General features: G+C 34.0%; 1 protein-coding gene across 6 annotated transcripts in view; it reads right to left on the bottom strand.

The window, feature by feature from the left end:
• SCLT1 (sodium channel and clathrin linker 1) overlaps nt 1-14418 on the bottom strand; it is a 180767-nt gene that overhangs the window by 89518 nt on the left and 76831 nt on the right. For all 6 annotated transcript variants that reach the window (XR_014311298.1, XM_082729127.1, XM_082729128.1 and 3 more), the window contains 3 exons: nt 7525-7615; nt 3463-3554; nt 455-632 (listed from right to left, as the gene is read on the bottom strand). Coding sequence is in view for 5 of the 6 variants with exons in the window: in XM_082729127.1 (XP_082585253.1) it covers nt 455-632; nt 3463-3554; nt 7525-7615 (361 nt within the window). In the remaining variant the exon portion in view is untranslated. The remainder of the gene's footprint in view (nt 1-454; nt 633-3462; nt 3555-7524; nt 7616-14418) is intronic.

Here is a 14418-nt window from a genome sequence, read left to right as displayed (position 1 = left end):
TAGGGTATACTGCAATAAAGTGCTATAGCAGATTTTTTCAAGTATGAGATTATAGAAGATAAAGATTATTTACATAAGATTTGGAGACATAAAATCTGATATGAAAGCTTTGGGAAAGGGTTGACATTTTATCATACTCTGTTTTATTTTACTTTTTAGTAATCTCTATACTCAACATGGGGCTTTAACTCATGACCAAGAGATCAAGAGTCTCATGTTCGTCTAACTGAGCCATCCAGGTGCCCCCGTTTTATCACGTCTTATGATTAATTCTTACTATGAAAACTATGTCTGTTAATGGAAACATCATTGTGTTCAATAATGATGTTCATTAATATGTTCAATAATAATGAACATCATGTGTTCATTCTGTAATTATTGACTCCCTTATTAGGTCATATGGGTGAAAGTTCAGTGTTACATTGTTTGTAAACATGTTTACTAGTTTTCTTACCTGATTTTTTTGAAGGTTAGCTTCTTCTAAAAGCTGCATGCTATTTCTGGCTCTTACAATAGCTTCATATTTTTCATTTTCTAATTCCTTGCACTTTGCGTGTAATTCTCTGGTCTGGTTTTCCAAATGTGCTTTTTGTGTTCTTAATTGGGTGGCTTCTTGGATTGCTACACAGAGTCTAAAAGTAAATAATTACATTGAGAAAGTTAAATTTTTTTTTTAAAGATTTTATTTATTTATTTGACAGAAATCACAAGTAGGCAGAGAGGCAGGCAGAGAGAAAGGGAAGCAGGCTTCCGGCTGAGCAGAGAGCCCGATGTGGGGCTTGATTCCAGGACCCTGGGACTATGACCTAAGCCAAAGGCAGAGGCTTTAACCCACAGCCACTCAGGCACCCTAAGAAAGTTAAATATTTTTTAAAAGGAAGAAGGAAAATAGTAGATTTACTGAGCATCTATAATAGAACAAACACTATTCCAGTTCCTCTCACGTGTATTTTTCTCATTTGATCTGCAAAAAGCTTTATAAGGTAAGTCTCATTATTTCCATTTTAAAGAACAACAGACCCAGAGAGGTGAAGCATTTGATTAAGGCCACATGGCTAATGAGCTGTGGGGCTGAGACTGAGCCTAGATATCCTGATTCTAATTAAGTTACACTTTCTACAGTATCACAGTGTATTATATAGTTACATGATAATGTTTTAAAGCAACTCCTTAAAGAATGAGTTATTCTTTCTATTTATATGGTCTTTTAAACATTTTCCTTTTTTGCTTGGTTTCCTTTACCCACTCTCTACCCAGGTAACTCATGCTAATTTACTAACATGTATTTTTGAATATTTTTCTCTATGTTCATAAAATCATGTATACATATATACACGTGTACATGCACAGATATTACACATTGGTCCACAGGTTTTAAAACATAATTTGTGTTATAAAAATGAAAATCATAATATATACCCTTTTCTGCATTTTTCTGCCAATTTTTTTCTGATGGGTAATTTGCTTGTTCCTTTATATGAACTCTCTTTTAATATTAAGATATACACCCTCAGCGTGTTCTGTATGCTATAAATATTTTTCCCAAATATACTTTTTTGGCTGTTTCTGCCTGCTGACTCTATTTAAGAAATATTTACTACACTAAAAATGTTCATTTTAATACAGCTCAATTTGATTTCTTAGATTTCCTCAAAAGATTGCTATACCTTTAATATTTTTACTGGTAAATTTTTTACTGGTAAAAAAAGATCTTACTGGTAAATCTTAAATGCATCCAGAGTTTACTTCTGAGTGTGATGTAAGAGAGAAGTCCAATTTAACTTTTTTCCAGATTAATGGTCAGTTGTATGAATACCATTAGTAACTGAAGAATTGAAATAATCCCTTTAACATCCCTAAAATATGCAAATATAATTATTTACTTATGGATTATAATGCTTTATTATCTATTTTATACCCAAATCATATCAATATTGCTTTATAGTAGGTTCTGATACATTCTGGTAAGACAATTCTTCTCTTAGAATGCATACTCTATTTTGTTATTTTCAGGCATTTCTTTCTTCAAAGTGGTGGCAGAAGCAGCATTCTCTATCCTCTCCCCACTCCCACTCCCACACAGAAGAACTTCCCTGCTCTAGCACACCTCATACTCTCCCAGTTTTGGGAAATGAGAGGTGGCTAGCTGTATACAGTACATTAAAAAATATCCTTAGATTTTCTTACACACACAGTGATCTCTTCTTAGAGAATTATTTGGTTAGGTTGTATTATAGCTTCATACTAAAAGCAAAAAAACCCTAAAACCACAGTAACAAATTCCCCAAACTCTCAACACTAAAAAGACAAAGCACCAGTGAATGAAAAAAACAACTTGATTTTAACTCAGTACTATTAGAATCAAAAGGAATTAAAATTCATTATTCAAGAGTTTACTGTTCTAAGTCTTTATTTTTTAGTATTTATTTGTATAGCATAGAATAGCTACTAAGATAAAAGAAATGAAAATCTACAACCACAGGCTTTTTCTCTAAGGTTAATGTAAAGACGTTCAGGAAAGCAAAAGTACAATCAAAGCAATCAATAAACTGCTGAAAAGTTTAGAAAAATGAAAAGCAAAACCCAAAACCCCTATCACTTAAAAATCACAACTCTTCATCAGAATCTCAAGTTAGTAGTTAAAATCAATTAGTTCTCAACTGCCATGACAAAGAAATTATTTTTATTAATACTTTGAAGAAGAGGAAACAAAAGGTCAAACATACTTTTTTTTTCTTTTGTTCAACAAGCAACAAATTAGCTTTGGATCTATGAGTAGAACTGAGATCTCAATTTTTAATGTGCTCAGAGCAGCAGACTGAGTGTAAAAGGTTCCAATCATACAGAGTAGATTTTTCAGCTAACAATTGTAAACTCTACCTTGTGAAATATCACACATGATAATTTTCAAGTCTTTTAAGGGAACATTTAACAAAGATTAGGGAACAACAAAAACAACAGAAGATTTTATAGTACACATTTACATTAAGAAACCTACTAAAGAAAACCATAGAATATACTTAAAAAGTAACCCAGACCCTCAAAGATAACTGAAAATTACTGCTCCAGAAGACTCCAGAGAAAATACCTATAATGATTTGAGTATTTTTTTCCTCTTGGGTACCTACTTAGTAAGATAGTTTTTCTGTTTAATTTTTACCCAACTTTGTTTTTCTGCTTTAAGATGTAAAGAACATTTTTGATTTGGGGATTGAGTGACTATGACTGCTTTGGGGAAAAGGTAGACAGAAATGATCTTCCAATACACATTCAAAATAAATCAATGTTTTGAACATGATTTTTTGAAATAAATAATGTCTAATAAATCATATTTAAAACCTATGATTATAGTTTGTTTAGTAGTTATAAAATACATATCCTAGAAAATATCATAAACTGAAACTCCAAATTAGAAAACCTTTTGAAGCTTATAGAGAAAGCTAGATGTATTTAACAATTTACCTTGTTTCTAATTGTTTTATACTAGATTGTAACTGCTGTAAACGCCTATCTGATGCTTCCTCTCTTCCTTGAGCAGACAACATATCCTCCTCCTAGAAAATAAACAAACTGGAAACTTGAGTATGTGAAAATACAATACATCATTATACAACATAAAGAATTCACTCTATAAAGTTATTATACTTCTAGAATTTAAAATGTAAGTTTAAAGAAGGGATACCAATACAGCATTATCTAATCAAGTCCTTAAACATAGACCTAGATGTCTGAGAGCTGTCCATGAAATGTTTCACTAAAAAAAATTCTGTAGCATAGGATTTATGGTATGACTCATTTTACATTAAAAACTTTAAACATATATGCATATACATACACAGAAAAAAGGTCTTTAAGCTACAATTTGTTAACAGTGATTATTTCCTAGAGATTGGACTGCGAGGTAATCTTGCATTATCTCTATTACATATTTTTCTATCTACATTGTGCTTTTCTTTATATTTTTCTATATTATTTGCATTTTTACGAATAGCATGCACTGCCTTTATAACTAGAAAAGTAATAAGGTTGAATTTTCAAACAACTAAAAAGGAAAATAAGCAATAACAGTTTGGAAATAAATCATGCACATACTGAAAAGAGGGAAGAGAACCTCACTATTATTTTTATATTAGAAAAACAATAATCTAAAGTTGTTGCATATAAATTTATACCAACATTTCAAAGTATTTCTGTAGTGCAAATCTAACAAAACAAAGCAGGGATTTGTATGCAGATAATCTGCCTTCAGAATAAGCTCTTTTAAAAATGTGGATATACAGCAGCTCATTATATTCATAGAATATTTCTTCTCTGACCTAGCAATGCTTTGAAATAAATAGGTCTGATTTGTACCACCTTTAGAAAAAATCCTGTTTATCCTTTCTTGCCTTTTGTTATGTTACATATTTTTTTACATACTGTTTTAATTCTATTGAATTTTAGCTATATCTCTCTAAGTTTTAGTAACTGCTCTAGAGATTATAATATGTATCTTTAACTCATCCCAATTTATTTAGAGTTAATATTTAGTTCAGAAAAAACACTGGAATCTTGCAGCAATGTATTTATTTCCATGTACCATCCTAGTCCTGAGTACCATTGTTATGTTATATCTGCATACTTTATAAATCCATCACATAGGCACAGATCACTGAACTCTACCTCTGAAACTAATCATACCCAATATGTTAACTGAAATTAAATTAAAGAAAAGAATCCATCACGTACACTGCTCAACTCTGCTTTAAAGCAGTCATATCTTTTAAGGTATTAATTAAAGAAAAAAATGCACAAAAATTATTTCCTATGTACATTAGTGTGCTCTTACTCTCTTCTTATATCTGAGTCACCATCTGGTGCCCTTTCCTTTTAGCCTGAAGAATTTCTTTTGGCCTTCTTTGAAGAACAGCTCTGCTAGTGACAAATTTTCTGTTTCGTTTATCTGAAAATGCCTTTATTTTACTCTCATTTTTGAATACAGTTTTACTGGACATAGAATTCTTCGTGAGCATTTTTTCCCTTCAGCATTTCAGATATATTATTCCAATGTTTTCTGCTTCCATGTTTCTTGTAAGAAGTTAGTCATTACTCATCGCTGTTCCTCCATTCATGATGTGTAGAAATAATTTTCTTTGTGTTTATCCTACCTGTTTTCCACCAAATTTTGGAGGTTTCCAGCCATTACTTCTTTAAACATCTTTTCTGCAATTCCAATTACACTTCTGTTGGCTTGCTTTGTATTTTCCAACAGATCTCTGAGGTCTTGTTCATTTTTCTTCCATTTTTTAATTTTATTTTGAAGATTTTTATTTAGTTATTTGACACATAGAGAGAGAGAAAGAGCAGAAGAAGGGGGAGTGGTAGGCAGAGGGAGAGGGAGAAGCACGCTCCCTGCTGAGCAAGAAGCTGTATGCTAGGCTCCATCCCAGGACCTTGGGATCATGACCTCAGCTGAAATCAAGAGCCAGCTGCTTAAGTGATGGAGCCACCCAATGCCCCACATTTTTCTTTCAGTTTTTAAACTTTTTTTGGGATAGGAAAATTTTTGTTGCTCTTTTTTTTTTTTTTAAGATTTTATTTATTTATTTGACAGAGAGAGATCACAAGTAGACAGAGAGGCAGGCAGAGAGGGAGAGAGGAGGAAGCAGGCTCCCTGCTCAGCAGAGATCCCGATGCGATACGGGGCTTGATCCAAGACCCTGAGATCATGACCTGAACTGAAGGCAGAGGCTTTAACCCACTGAGCCACCCAGGTGTCACTGTTGATCTGTCTTAAAGTTCACTGTTTATTTCTTCTGCTTTTTCCAATCTGTTCTCGAGCCCATCTAATTAAATCTTTATTTTGATTGTTTTACTTTTAAACTCCAGAATTTCTATTTTTTAAAATTATTTTCTATTTCTCAGTTAACATTCTCTGCTCCATCACTAAAGCTTTATTTTACTCTAACTTTAATACACGTTTTCTTTAATTCCTTGAACATACTTAAAACGACTTATTTGAAGTCTTTGTTTGCTATATCCAAGAGCTGGGTCTGCTGAGAGTGAATTTCTACTGACGGCTTCCCCTATCCCAACCCCATCAGTCACACTTTCCCGTCTAGAAAGTTCTGGTTGAAAACTGGATAATACAGATAATGCAATGCAGTTACTTTGGATTCTGTTTTGTTCTTCAGGATTATTGGCTTATCTGTTCAAGGAGGCAATTTTATCTTGCATCCATTCAAACTCGAATGTTTCCCCTACAGTATGCAGCAGCTGCCATCTGTAATCAGTTATTTCTTTCCACAATTGCTTTTTTAGCTAGGCTTCTTGGAAATTCTCCTGTGCCTACATACTTTAAGGATCAGTCAAGTGTGGGCAGGGGTAGGGCTCATCCTCTTTATGATTTTGTTGCTCTTGGGAGATTCCCCTGTAATTTTAAGCTGCTCTGCTTGCTTTGGGCTCTGTCCTCTGGAACTTCAAACATTAAGGCTTTAGCTTTCTGTTGCTTGAATAGCATACATTTCAGGAATGCAATCAATTATAAAAAGCAGCAAACTTAAATATATAATTCCATATAGCTCTATCTTTTAAGAGTAGTTTTCTTTCAGGTCACTGCCTACCTGTTCACTGAACCCCTCCCTCACCCTTAATATGCATACTCTGGCTGTCAGCCATGGATCTAGTCAGAGTTTATACTCAGAATTTAGGTTTCTCTCTCTGTTTTTTGTTGTTCTTGTTCTCTTGCTGCCAGTATTTCTTCTTTAAATTTTCAGCTGCTTCTCCAACCTTAAACTTTGATCTTGGCTATTTAAGTCCATAGAAAGCTGTTATTTTCTGAAGCCATAGCTATGGGGGTTGGCGAGAACATTCGGGCCAGAAATTCAAAAAATTTACCATTTGTATCTCTTTCAGGGTCTTTCTGTTTTTGGGTGTGTCCCAGGATTTTAAAGAATGTATCCAAATTTATAACTGTTATCTATGGGAAATTTTACAAAAGCCTTTAAGGAATCCAGCATTAGAAATCTATAATCAACTTTGACAGATTAGGAAATAAGACTTAGAATATTTACATAGTTAGTAAGTACCACAGCTATAATTTTTAATAATTAGATCCACCTAAATCTAAAGCCTGACATTTCCTTGACACCTTCCTGAAATGTCCTTATTACACATAAAAAACAAGAGTTTATTATGCCAATAAGTATTTCCACAAATAACACAAAATGTAGTATTAAATGCTTCTTTTCACCTATGTATTACCAATTAATCAAACTTGATCTAGCCTCAATGTCTTTCAGTAATGATGTGTTCAGGAATGACTACAATGTTTTACTGATTCAGGAGAAAGTGAATGGAAGTAAAGTAATTTCCAAAATTATAATTTGGCTTCCTAATTTCATATTTTATATTTAGAGAACAATAAAATGATTTTAATTTGCTTTCCAGCAACCCTCTTTAACACCTAATCCAAAATAGTTTAATAATAAAATTCAGAGAACACTAAGTTAAAGGCTTCCAGTTGTCTTAGAAATAGGAAAATACCTTCTTTTGGATTTGTCCTTGAAGATCTTCCGTCAAGATAGTCAACTCTTTCACTTTGGCTACTGCAACTGTCAGATCTAACTTGCCTTGCCTACAATAGAAAGTAAATTAATAAACCCTCTCATAGGGCATAAAGAATTTAAAAAGCTAGAAAAGATATCTAAATTTGGTAAAATCGGAAATAACTCTTATGCACCTAAAAATGGATCTAAGGGGTAGATACCCGAAAGACTCCTTTATTACTGATAAAATGCATGTGGAAGAGTAAAGGAGAAAAATATAGGTGAAGGGCATGGGTATAAAGTGGGAGTCATTAATACTTTATTTGGATAAACTATATTTCATAATCAAATGATTCATATTTCATGAGAAAGCACTTTATCATCTTAGTAAATTACCTAACAAAAATGGCACTGCTAAGTAGAATATAGTTATAACTTCCTGAATTTACAGAGTTAAAGAAGTAGCACTGATTGGCTTTTCTATCAAAATGAACCAAAGCTTCAGTGCTTTGATTTAAAATCTCCTTCAAGGTTAGAGAGAATTTCAAGATTGCAGTTACTATATGAATCCATAAATGAACCTACCATTTATAACACTTTGTATATTTTAAAAGGAAAAACTTGAGTAAGATATTCAAGTAGTAATGATAAAATTGAGTAAACTCTAAGAAAGCATAACAACTACACTGATTTGGTTTTCTTGTCTTCAGACAGGGATAACAATGTTCTACTTATCTCATGTGTTGCTGAACAAGTCAAAATACATACTGTATATTAAGGTGCACTATAAACTACAAACAAATGTAAGGCCACAGCATGATTAAGAAAAAAAAAAAAAAGATCAGTTAGAGACATAATCAGAATAGGGTGCAATATGGTAAACTCCAGAGTCAGGAACCTAGTTCTGTCACTGACTAGTAATGTGGCCTAATACAATTCACCTGACACAAAGTATCTCAGCTATTTTATGTCCAAAAACAGGGAGGTGGACTGGACAATCTGCAAAGACCAAAACCCTATAATAGTTGGTCTCCTGATTTCCAATTTTCCTAATGATTCTAATTCTAAATTGTCTTTAATTGTGTATTCCATTTCCACTTCATGGCCCAACCATTGGTCCCATCATTACTTCCCAGGACTATTCCAGTGGTTTTCAAACTGAAGTCTTCACTGTGGGTCTCCTCCTTAATTCAATTTCTATATAACCTGCAAATTAAGGTTTTCTACTGGTAAAAATTCTTGTTTAATAACACTTTCTGGATTCCCTATTTCTTTGGGCACAAAATCAACACTCTGCATGGCATGTAAGGCTAGCCATCATTTGGCCTCAAGGAGTCTCATCTCTTGCCAATTCCCTTCATGTTAATTATTTTTTCAGGTGTAACAAAGCACTAACTCACTGTTTCTTAAAACAGATCCTTGTCTACTTTTTGACATGTTTGACTGGGCTAAACTTCTTCCTTGTTTTCTCATATATTCCTCAAAAATTTTCAAGACGTAGCTCAAGACTCCTCATCTCCAGTCTTCCCTAACTTCTCCTAGGCAATAGACCTTATAATGCCAGCCTGCATAATACATAATACTTTGTACATTAACACTGACTTCCTTGTGGAATTGTGAGTTTATTAAAAATGTATATTCCATATTTAAGAACATATGCAATATAAGATCATTAAAGGCAAGAATCACATTTTAATAATTTTAAATACTCAGGAGATAGCACAGTACCTGGCATATATATGGCAGACATGTAAATATGTCACAAATCAATGAAAAAGCATAAAAGGAAAGGAGATAAACAGTAACAGGTACAATTTATATCTTGATATTTTACTTTAGATCCTGCATACCCAATTTGATATTTATGTATATTTATGTGTATACATGATATAGAAATATTTATAAAACTATATATAAACCATATAAAACTATATTATATACAAATTATATATTACACATAATATAGAAATCATTAAAATTTTATATGTAATATACAAATTATATATAAATTATAAAAATATATTATAGATAATATATAAAAATAATATATCATAAAAATATAATATATATATAAACATATATATAATATATAAAAATAATATATCATATATTATATACCTTGTTTCACAAGATAGAAATGAACTAAATACTTTTACTTCTGGCATGAAATACTAAAAAATATTCTAGGATAAAAATTGTAAGGTCTGGGGTACCTGGGTGGCTCAGTGGGTTAAGCCTCTGCCTTTGGCACAGGTCATGATCTCAGGGTCCTGGGATTGAGCCCCACATTGCGCTCTCTGCTCAGCAGGGAGCCTGCTTCCCCCTCTCTCTCTGCCTACTTGCGATCTCTGTCAAATAAATGAATAAAATCTTAAAACAAAAATGTAAGGTCTGTCCTCTGGACCTCACTCCACCACTACAAAAGCCATGTAAATTGGGCCAGTCACTTAACCTTTCTGAGTCTCAGAATTGTAGCTGTAAAATACAGATTAAGAACAATTTTCCTGCATAGCTCACAAAATTAACATAAAGTTCAAATAAATTAATGCATATTAAAGCACTTTTATAAACTTTATTGTAGTTGATACAAATGCAAACTATTATCATAATTTTGCCTTTTTAAAGGCAAATTGCATGATAGAGCTAGATTACAGCCGAGAAAGCTTTGGGATGCTTGAATTTTTAGCCTTAACTCTTGGCCAAAAAATGGAAAATAGTATTTATGATGTGCTGCTTAAAAAGTATGAATCTCACCTGGTAACCCCCAAACAGAATTTGTCTCCTGATGGTTTTCCCCTAGTACTAGGTAGACAATAAGGATGGACTATCTAAGTAGAGGGGAAAAAAAGACACATCTCGGTAACTGAATCTGGAGACAAAGCATGTCTTTGTTTAAAGACCCTAGGGATGCTTGTGGCTGAATGTCACCTATACCCTGTATGCCTGTTTATGCTTTTTTTTAACTGCATGAAATTAAAAAAAAAAAAAAAAAAAAAAAGCCTTATGTGAGTATGCTCTGCAGAAACTTGTCAGTCCTTCAAATATTCACACTTGTAAAACCTTTGAAGGAATCAACAAAAATAATACTAATTTTATTTTCTGAAGAATGTTTAATATCTATGTGCTTATACTATTTTATATGCAAATGTCTTAGATATATGTCTGCTTACGGACATAATTTTATAAAAGTCAAAAATAGTTTCCTTTTTGGAAAAACACATTTGCTAAAAAAGAAATAAGAATAACTAAATGCTAACAATTTTAATGTTAAAACTACACTTATATTTACTTTTTGCTCCAAAGGAATATTTTTTAAATGCATAATATTTCATTTTCAGATACACTTCCTTGTCAATTTAAAATTTCTGGGATTTGATTAGCAGAGAGGAACACAGCTGCGAAGTAAGAGGACCCTAGGCTTATCTTGTCCCACAAACACAACTAGCTAACTATCAAATCATCCTAAATATCCCAGAAATTGACCTGAAGATTGACAGAAGAAACTCCACAACTAAAGGGAGAGAAGAGACCACATCAAAAAAGGTAAGAAGTGCAAAGATGAGGCTTAGGGGTGCTACAGAGGGGAAGGGGCTGTGGTCAAGGAGAAGGACAAGAGAAGGGGGAATTCACAGAGGAACATACAAGGAGAATATTTCCTCAAAGCCTTTGGCTTAGAAAACGATAAGGGCTGAATTTTGCAGGTTCTTGGAACCAGCTGGGCTTGAAGCACTGGAATTTTAAGTTTTGGTGGGCTTTACTAGGATAGAGCCTAGAGGGCACTGTGCTGCTCTTAGAGAGAAGACAGGCAAACATCTGGGAGCAGGCAGCATGGGAACAGTGATCTGCAGAATGTATGAGGCACACATTGGGGAGATTATTTGCTCTTCTCATAGTGCATCTCTTATAGGCAGCATTCACTGAGACACCTTTCTGAATTGGCTGGTGCCATTTCCCTCCCCCACTCCTCAACATAAATACAGAGTCACCTGAGGGAAGCAGCACAGCATGAATATTGGCTGCCTTAATTGCTTATACCAAACCCCAATCCCTTGAGCTCTGGTGGGACTGCCCTTCTTAGTCAAGCTTGCCTCTGTTTCAGTGTGGTGGGCCCCTACTCCAGTAGACCAGCACAGTCCCCTTCCCGCACCACATCTCCAGATCAGAGGGTTTTACAGGGCCTTAGTTCTGGTGGAGGTGATGTCAGGTCCATTTCATAGGCAGACCAGAGCACACCTCATTTAAACACTACATTCAGTCACGGACCGAATACTGCCCACAGGAGGCTAGGAGAGCCTCTGCAGATGACTGGCCTAAAGGACAGAGCAGCCAAAACACAAAAGCAGAGCATACTCAGTACACACTGGAGCCACTCCCTGAAGTGCCAGATTTTTTCTTCATAAGACCAGTACTTTCAGAAGCAGGAGACATAGCTGGCTTTTCTAACACATAGAAGAAGGCAGAGATTAGACAAAATGATAAAATGGAGGAATTTGTCCCAAATGAAAGAAAAGTATACTATGGCCAGATATCTAAGGATAACAGATATAGGTAACATGTCTGATGAAGAATTTAAAGCAACAATAATAAGGATACTTAATAGGCTTGAGAAAAAGAGAAGACATCAGTGACACTTACCACAAGAACTGAAGAGTTAAAAAAGAATCCACCAGAGATGAGGAATACAATAAATGAGATTGGAAAAAGGAGTGATGCAATAAACATCAGGTTGGAAGACACAGAGAAGTGAACTAGTGATCTGGAAGACAACAAAATGGAAAATAATGAAGCTGAATAAAAGAGAGGAAGAATCCTGCAACATGAGAACAGATTTAGAGAACTCAGCCACTCCATCAAACGTAATAACATTCATATTATAAGAGTCTGAGAAGAAGAGAGGGAAAAGGTGGCAGAAAATTTATTTTAAGAAATAAAAGCAGAAAACTGCCCTAATTGAGGGAAGGAAACAGACATCCAGATACAGGAGACACAGAGAACTCTCTTCAAAATCAACAAAAGCGGGCCAACACCAAGACATACTGCACTTAAATTTGCAAAATACTGTCATTCAGGAAAAAATCTTAAAAGCAAAAAACAAAAGAAGTCCTTTGCTTATAAGAGAAATGCTATAAGGCTGGCTGGAGATCTCTCAACAGAAACTTGGCAAACCATAAGGGAGTGGCAAGAATACTCTATCCAGCAAGGTTACCATTCAGAATAGAAGGAGAGATAGATTTTCCCAGTCAAATAAAAACTAAAGGAATTCATGACCAATAAACCAGCCCAGCAAAAATTATCAAAGGGGACTCTTCGGACTGCAAAGGAGAGACCAAAAGTGACAAAGCCAAGAAAGGATCAGAGGAAATCACCAGAATGGTGACAAAACAAGTGATATAAAAATCACAATAAATACGTATCTTTCAATAATCACTTAGAAAGGACTAAATGCTCCAATCAAAAGACAGAGGGTGGCAAATGGATAAAAAAACAACAATACCCATCTACATGTTGTCCACAAGAGACTCATTTTAGATGTAAAGATACCTGTAGTTTGAAAATGAGGGGACAGAAAACCAATTATCATGCAAATGAATGTCAAAAGAAAGCTAGAATAGCAATACTTATATCGGATAAACTAGCCTTTAAAACAAATGTAAGGGAGCTAATTGATAGTAACACAATAATAGTAGTGGACTTTAATACCCCACTTACATTAATGGATAGATCATCTAAACAGAAAATAAATAATGGCTTTGAATGACACAATGGATCAGATGGACTTAACAGATATTCAGAACATTCCATCCTAAAAGAGCAGAATACACCCTCTTCTCAAGTGCACATGGAATAATCTCTCCCCAGTAGATCACATATTAGGTCACAAAACAGGCCTGAACAAATACTTGACTGAAATATTTGAAAATTATTTGAAGAACTGAAATAATACCACGTAACTTTTCTGACCACAACACTATGAAATGAGAAAGCAAACACAAGAAAAAATCTGGAAGGACCACATACATGGAAATTAAACAACATGCTAGTAAACAATGAATGTGCCAACCAGAAAATCACAGGAAAAATAAAAAAAAATACATGGAAACAAATGAAAATGGAAATGCAATGGTCCAAAACTTTGGGATGAACTAAATGCAGTCCTAAGAGGGAAGTATGTAGCAGTACAGGCCTACCTCAAGAAACAAGAAAAATCTCAAATAAACAACCTAATCTTGTATCTAAAGGAGGTAGAAAAAGAACAAATGAAGCCTAAAGTCAGCAGAAGAAAGTAATTAAGATTAAAGCAGAAATACATGACATAGAAACTGAAAAAACTATAAAATAGAGCAACAAACCCAGGAGCTGGATCTTTGAAAAAAATGAATAAATTGATGAACGTCTAGCCAGACTTACCAAAAGAAAAGAGAACCCAAATAAATGAAATCACAAACGAGAGAGGAGAGTTAACTACCAACACCACAGAAATCCAAACAATTGTAAAAGAATATTATAAAAAGGTATATGCCAACAAATCGGACAATGGATTAATTCCTAGAAACATACAAACTACCAAAAAATGAAACAGGAAGAAATAGAAAACTTGAGCAGATTGATAACCAGAAAGGTAATTCAATTAGTAATCAAAACTCCAACAAATAAAAGCCCAGGACCAGATAGCTTCACAGGGTAATTCTACCAAACATTTAAAGAAGAATTAATACTTCCGAAATTGTTCCAAGAAATAGAAAAGGAAGGAAACCTTCCAAACTCATTCTATGAGGCCAGCATTATCCTGCTACCAAACCCAGAAAAAGACTCCACTGAAAGAAAGAACTATAGGCCAATATCCCTGATGAACATGGATGCAAGAATTCTCAGTAAAATACTAGCAAACTGA

The sequence above is a fragment of the Mustela nivalis genome (assembly GCF_964662115.1).
Source record: "Mustela nivalis genome assembly, chromosome: 4".
In the NCBI taxonomy this organism is placed as follows: Eukaryota; Metazoa; Chordata; class Mammalia; order Carnivora; family Mustelidae; genus Mustela; species Mustela nivalis.
This window is presented reverse-complemented; position numbering and strand designations above follow the sequence as displayed.